We start from the raw sequence: 7,651 nt of genomic DNA, 5'->3' as shown, positions 1-7,651 counted from the left end.
AAACTCTGACACTGCTTTATCATCTAAGTTCATGTAATATTCTAAATCTTTTATTGCCATTTCAGTAACCTTCACAGCATCTTCACCAAGAGTAGATATCATCTTAAGAAAGCACTTTTCTTTGTTCATCCATAAGAAGTAACTGCTCATTGTTGAAGTTTTATTGTAAAATAGCAACAGTTCACTCACATCTTCAGGCTCTACTTCTAATTTTACTTGCTGTTTCCTTCACATCTGCAGTTACTTTCTCCAATGAAGTCTTGAAACCCTCAAAGTCATCCATGAGAGTTGGAATCAACTTCTCAAATTCCTGTTAAGGTTAATATTGTGACATTTTCTAATAAATCATAAATGCTCTTAATGGTATCTAGAATTGTAAATCCTTTCTAGCAGTTTTTCAATTTACTTTGCTCAGTTCCATCAGAGGAATCACTACAGGACTAGAAATTTGAAATTATTCTTTGAAATATGGGCTGCAGATTGGATGTTGTGTTTGTAGGCATGAAAACAATATTAATCTCATTGTAAAACTCCATCAGCGTTGTTGGGTGCCAGGTGCATTGTCAATGAGCACTAATATTTTGAAAGGAATATTTTTTCTGGGCAATAGGTTTCATTGGTGGGCTTAAAATATTCAGTAAACCCATACAATCTTCTCTTAGACCAAGATCCATAGGCTTAGTGCCTATAGTTTATTTTATGTAATTTATTGTTTTGGGTTTTATATTAAGTCTTTAATTAATTCTGAGTTAATATGGGGACAAGCAATAGTCTAGTTTATTTTTTTGCATGTGGCTGTCCAATTTTCTCAGCACCATTTATTGAAGAGACTTTCTTTTTTCCATTGTATGTTTTTGTTTGGCTCCTTTATAAAAAAATTATTTGCTGATAAAAATGTGGGTTTATTTCTGGGCTCTGAATTCTGTTCCATTGTTCTGTGTCTGTTTTTGAAAATACCATGCTGTTTTATTATTATCACTTTGTAGTCTAATTTGAAGTCAGGGAGTGTGATACCTCTGGCTTTGTTCTTTTTTCTTAAGATTGCTCGGGCTATTTGGGGTCTTTTGTGGTCTCATATGAATATATGGCTTTAGGATATATGGCCATTTTAATTATGTTGATTCTTCCAATTCATGAACACAAAAGATCTTTACATTTTATTGTCTTTTTAATCTCTCTTAATAATGCTTTATAGTTTTCAGTATATAAATCCTTCACATCCTTTGTTAAGTTTAATCCTAGGTATTTTATTCTTTTTGTTACAATTGCTAAAGGAATTGTTTTTTTTCAAGTTCTTTTCCTGAAATTTCATTGTTAGTGTATAGGAATATAGTGGATTTTATACATTGATTTTATATCTTGCAACTTTATTGTATTTGTTTATTGTTTCTAAATTCTTGTGTTTGTGTGTGTGGAGTCCTTAGGATTTTCTATATAAAGAGTCATGTCTTCCTCATTCCCAGTTTGGATGCCTTTTATTTCTTTCCGCTTCCCTGATTGTTTTGGCTAGGACTTCCAGTGCTATGTTGAGTAAGAGTGGTGACAATGAGCATTGACCCAGCATCCTCTCTTCTGGGTACCTACCTGAAAAAGTTGAAAACATTTATTTGCAAAAATACATGCACCCCTCTGTTCATTGCAGCCTTATTCACAATGGCCAAGACATGGAAACAAACGAAGTATCCTTCACTAGATGATTGCATAAAGATGTGGTACATATATACAATGAAATACTACTCATCTATAAGAAAAGATGAAATACTACCATTTGAAACAACGAGGATGGATTTTAGAATATTAAGCTAAGCAGAATAAGTCAGACAGAAAAATTAAGAATCATATGATTTTACTCACGTGGGATATAAAACTGAAGGCAACAAACAGACAAATAAGAAAAAGACACAAAAACTCATAGACACAGACAACAGTATGGTGGTTACCAGAGGGAAGGTGGGGGGTGAGGATAGTAAAGGCTAAAGAGAGTCAAATATGTGATGATGGAAGGAGAATTGACTTGGAGTAGTGGGAACACAATGTAATATACAGATGATGTAGAAGTATACACTGGAATTCTATGTAATATTATTAACCAATGTCCCCCTCAGTAAGTTTAATTAAAAACATTCAGTAAACCAGGCAGCAAAGAGATGGGCTTTCATTCAGACTCTGTTTCATTTACAGAGCACAGGCAGTGTAGATTTAGCATAATTCTTAAGGGCTCTACAATTTTTGTTATGGTAAGTGAACATTGGCTTTATTTTAAAGTCATCAGTTGCATTAGCCCCTAAAAGGGAATCAGCTTGTCCTTGAAGCATTTAAATCAGTCATTAACTTCTCTTATCTAGCTCTGAAAGTCCTACACGACAGCTTCTTTCAATATAAGACTGTTTCATCTACATTGAAAGTCTGTTGTTTAATTAGCCACATTTATTAATTATCTTAGCTAGATCTTTTGGATAACTTGCTACTGTTATGCCCAGATTCCAAGATCCCCAAAAAGCCACTCTGGGAGCCAGTTCGATGCAAAAGCAGAAGGTCCTTTTATTTTGGTCTAGCTAAACCGACTCTGCTCCCCGCCGGCCCGACCCTGCTCCCGGCCGGCCCCGGCGACAAGAACAGAGTCCCCTTCCATGGGAAAAACCGGCTTTAATAGGGGGGTGGCGCAAGGGGATTGTGGGCCCTGCCGATTGGCCAGGCGTGAGCCGGGTCTTGTTACACAGGATGTGGTCATATCTATGGCGCGCATTTCCCTTGATTGTCATTGGTTAGTTTAAAATCCCGGGCGTGGCCAGCAGAGGCCTGGGCTTCCGGGAAGAAGGCTACACGTGGCCCCAACATGGAGGATACAGGCAAGATGGAGGGGAGGGCATAGCCCTCGCCCTTTCATTCCCCCCTTTGTCTTGGAACTTCCGGCTCAATCATGAGTCGGGCTGCATTTCTATTCCACCGTTGCTAGAGGCCTGTACTGGGCATATCTTAACAAATGGTCTGGTGGAAGGGAAAGTAACAATTTCTATTGAAATAGGATTTTTCTTCTTAAAATTCCTCCATGGCCATTAAAAAGCCAAATCGAGATTAATTTATCTACTATCCTGATGTTTGCATAAATACAACAAGAACGTAACTGAAAACCACCATTAGAAACTGGTCTTATTGAATTTATGCAAAGAGATGTATTGCCAGATTTCGGAGGAATTATATAAGGAGAAAAACATATTGATTTATTCTAAGATTTTCTGACTTTCTTTGCTAATTCCTTTTCATGCATAACCATGCCTTAGATTTTTATTCTAACCAGGCCTTTTCTAGCTTTACTACCCCTGATATGGGCATGGTCACGCAGGCCTGCAAGCAGTACACAGGCTGTCAACTGTCAACTGTCTCTCAACAGTGACCAAAACCTGATGGGCACCGTTCCCTGTTCAGTTGGGCACCTGCCCTCTTGGCAGCTAGGCACTCTTTACTTTCGGGGGTCATCCCGCACAGTTCTCTTTCAGGATAACCAATATACATTCAAACCTGCAAGAGAATTAAAGGTTAATATAACATATCAATACAATGAAACATAATATTTGCATTATGGCCGCTTCAGGCAGCCAAATCTTCCGCTATTAAACATGTGATACTAAAGTCTATTCCTGATTTTTCTATAAATTGTCCCTGTCTCTTTGGAGCCATGTCCATGAAGATGCAGGCATCATCTAAGTCTATTGTGGGGGCTCCTGGCGACAGGAGTGATCGCGAGTCATGTTACCAGCATCAGGCAGGTGGAGCACGCCGTAGCTTGAGCTTGAGTGGGTTGCGTTGATCTCGATCGACGCTCCATTTGGTGATGAAGTCTTTTTGGACCGTGGATGGGTCCGCTGACCAGACGTGAGTGTGATGGATCCAGGTCGCGACGCCCTCTACCTTGAGAGCAGTGGGGGTCGTTAGCACCACAGTGTAGGGACCCTTCCAACGTGGCTCAAGAGTTTCTTGATGATGTCTTTTGACGTAGACCCAATCTCCTGGTCTGTGTCGATGAGGAGTTGGGATTGGGCTGGTCTCATAGATGGCGCGAAGGCGTGGCCAAATGTCCTCGTGTGCCCTCTGGAGCCCTCTTAAGGAAAGAGATAGTTCTTGATTTTCAAATTCAGCGAGAAAGTCAGCTTTAAGGTTAGGAATGATAGGGGGTGGCCTGCCAAACATGATTTCATAGGGAGTAAAGCCCAGGGTGTAAGGGGAGTTCCTTACCCGGTAAAGGGCATACGGTAGGAGAGCCACCCAGTCCCCGCCAGTCTCCATGGTTAATTTGGTAAGGGTCTCTTTTAGAGTTCTATTCATTCTTTCTACCTGACCTGAACTCTGGGGTCTATAAGCACAATGTAGTTTCCAATTTGCCCCAATAGCCCTGGTTACTACCTGTGTCACCTGTGAAATAAAGGCTGGCCTGTTGTCGGATCCTATCATAGCAGGAAAACCATACCTGGGTAAGATGTCTTCCAGCAGCTTCTTGGCCACTGTCTGAGCTGTTTCATGCTTGGTTGGGTATGCCTCTACCCAGCCAGAGAAGGTATCTATAAATACTAAAAGATATTTATAACCATACTTCCCTGGTTTAATTTCAGTGAAGTCGACCTCCCATTGTGCTCCAGGTTTGGTGCCTCTGAGCCTGGTTCCTCTTTTATTTGATCCAACCCTTGCGTTTGTGAGTTGACAGGTCTTGCAGGCTGACACAACCTGATCTATCTTGGTATTCTGCTGGTGAATTTTGATCCTGGCATGTTGGATTAAGTCCTTCATTTTCCGGGCTCCCAGGTGAGTGGATTGGTGCATATGTTTTAATATCGTGTCCCTGAGCCAGTCCGGCAGTATAAGTTCTCCTTCTGGTGTATGCCACCATCCCTTTATTTCCTGGGCTTTAGGGAGCTTTTTGATACGTTGCAACTCCTCCTGGGAGTACTTGGGCTGGTCTGGTAGGACTGGGTCCCCTGGGTCTGGTAGTTGTAAGGCCATGGTAGGGACCGAGGTAAGGGCTACTGCCTTTGCAGCCTCGTCAGCCTTTTGGTTGCCTTTAGCTACCAGGTCATTGGCTTTTTGGTGTCCCTGGCAGTGGATTATGGCTAACTTGGCAGGAAGCCATAAGGCTGAGAGCAGGTCGAGGATTTCCTGCTTATTTTTTATTGTCCGTCCCTCTGCTGTCAACAGCCCTCTCTCCTGGTAGATTGCCCCGTGAACATGAGCTGTAGCAAATGCATAACGGCTGTCTGTGTAAACGTTAAGCCGCTTTCCAGCCCCCAGTGTCAGTGCCTTGGTGAGTGCAATGAGTTCTGCTCGCTGAGCTGATGTCCCAGGGGGCAGAGCCTCCGCCCACACAGTGTTCCTGTTGGTAACCACCGCCGCACCTGCGTACCTGCACCCGTTCCGCACGAAGCTGCTTCCATCCATGAACCAGGTGGCCTCTGCATCCGGGAGGGGCCGATCGGTCAAGTCCTTCCGAAGTCCATGTACCTGCTCCAGGATTCCCGCACAGTCATGTAGTGGGGCATCTAGGTCAGGGTCAGGTAGCAGGGTAGCAGGGTTGAGGGCCGCACTGGGAAGGAACCGCACTCTAGGGGGGTTGAGCAGCAAGCTTTGATAGTGGGTCATGCGAGCATTGCTCATCCATCTATCAGGAGGCTGTTTTAGGATCCCTTCAATGGCATGCGGGGTTGTGATCCAGATCTCCTGCCCCAGGGTCAGTTTGTCAGCATCCTTGACTAAGAGCGCGGTTGCTGCAATGATTCTTAGGCACGGTGGCCAGCCAGCGGCTACAGGATCCAGCTTTTTAGACAAATATGCCACTGGGCGACTCCAGGGGCCTAAAGCCTGGGTTAAAACCCCTTTTGCCACTCCTTTGCGCTCATCTACAAAGAGGCGAAAGGGTTTTGTAATGTCTGGTAGGCCCAGGGCTGGAGTAGCCAAAAGAGCTTTCTTTATCTGATTAAAGGCCATTTCTTCTGTCTCAGTCCATTTAAAGGCCTTCCCCTCCTTGGTGGCTTCATATAGGGGCCTGGCGATCTCAGCAAAACTTGGTATCCAGAGGCGGCAATAGCCAGCCGATCCTAGGAACTCCCTCACCTCCCTCCGGGAGGTGGGAGCAGGGATTTTCAAGACTGTCTCTTTTCTAGCATCTGACAACCGCCGCTGTCCGCCCTCCAGTATGTACCCCAGGTAACTCACCCTCTTTTGGCATATCTGAGCCTTCTTCGCAGAGGCCCGGTACCCTAAGGTCCCTAGGGTGGCCAGCAGATCTTTGGTCCCTTGTTCACAATCTTTGGCGGTATCGGCAGCAATCAGGATGTCATCTACGTACTGAAGGAGAGTGAGATTGGGGTGCTCTCTCCTGTACTCACCAAGGTCTTCATGCAGCGCCTCGTCGAAGATGGTGGGTGAATTCTTGAATCCTTGGGGCAATCGCGTCCAGGTTAATTGTCCACTGTAGCCTTCCTCTGGGTCGTGCCACTCGAAGGCAAACAGGGGTTGGCTTTGAGGCGCTAGCGGCAGGCTCTTTCTTGGCCATCAGCAAGCTGGCGAAGGCGGCGGGTCCGCTCCTCAGGGGACTCCGTGGTGGTGGCTAGCAGAATCTTGGCCAGGTTTCGGGTCTGCTTGTCACTGGCAGCCACCATGGCGCGGGCTCGTCTATCCTCAGGGGACTCTCGGTTATTGAACACCTTCTCTGCCACTGCCAGTAAATCCTGTAAACTTTTTTCTCCTAATCTATCTATTCTCTGCAGTTTTTTTTCTAATGTCCATGGCTGACTGGTTTATAAAACTCATGATTACAGCTGCCTTATTCTCAGGGGCTTCTGGATCCATGGGGGTGTAGGTGCGATATGCCTCCATGATCCGTTCTAGAAAGGCAGCTGGAGACTCATCTCTTCCCTGCTGTACGTTCCCTACCTTGGTCAAATTGGTGGGCTTCCTAGCAGCCCTACGGAGACCCCCCATTAGAGTCTGGCGGTAAACCGAGAGCCTCTCCTTACCTTCTGCCGTGTTGAAATCCCATTCAGGCCTAGTTAAAGGGAAAGAGACATTTATCTGGGCCTGGTTTGTGGTTGGATTTCCATCTACACCAGGAACCATCTTCCGGGCCTCATTGAGGATCCTTTCTCTCTCTTCCGTTGTGAACAGAACCTGTAAAAGCTGCTGACAGTCGTCCCATGTGGGCTGATGGGTGAAAAGAACAGAATCTAGCAAGTCAATAAGTCTCCCCGGCTTTTCGGAGAACTTAGGGTTCTGTGCCTTCCAGTTATACAAATCGCTAGTTGAGAAAGGCCAATAGAAATGGGGCTGGTTGCCATCCGCATCCGGGGGTCCAGCAGCCCGTAAGGGCAGGGTCTTAATAGTGGAGTCGGGTGCTGCGACAGACAGTTCCCGCTGAGCTCTTTGCCGGGTGAGAGGCGGGCCTCCTACCAGAACCGGAACCGAGGCCACTCCCGGAACCCCACCCTCAGGCACTCCCGGAACTGCGCCCCCAGGCACTCCCAGGGACTGCGCCCCCAGCCACTCCCGGAACTGCATCCCCAGGCACTCCCGGAACTGCGTCAGCTTCCCCGCCACAGGGCATCCTGTGGAAATGATATGGGGGAGGAGAAAATTAACTCTTCTCCAGTTCCCCCCTGCAAAACCG

The 7,651-nt window shown here is 45.6% G+C and overlaps 1 protein-coding gene across 1 annotated transcript; it reads right to left on the bottom strand.

Annotated features, from left to right (window-relative positions):
* Positions 1-216: 216 nt before the first annotated feature.
* Positions 217-7,589, bottom strand: LOC111824692 (the record flags this gene model as incomplete). Its single annotated transcript, XM_023749239.1, is given in 5 exon segments — positions 217-310; positions 4,466-4,488; positions 4,491-6,529; positions 6,532-6,761; positions 6,763-7,589. Coding segments are annotated over 5 exon segments (3,213 nt in total), but the record flags the coding sequence as incomplete, so codon positions are not given.
* Between the last annotated feature and the right edge of the window lie 62 nt (positions 7,590-7,651).

The sequence above is a fragment of the Myotis lucifugus genome, unplaced genomic scaffold (genome assembly GCF_000147115.1).
Source record: "Myotis lucifugus unplaced genomic scaffold, Myoluc2.0 scaffold_4235, whole genome shotgun sequence".
Lineage (NCBI taxonomy): Eukaryota > Metazoa > Chordata > Mammalia > Chiroptera > Vespertilionidae > Myotis > Myotis lucifugus.
The sequence above is the reverse complement of the archived record's forward strand: the minus strand, read 5'-3'. Positions and strand labels throughout refer to the sequence as shown.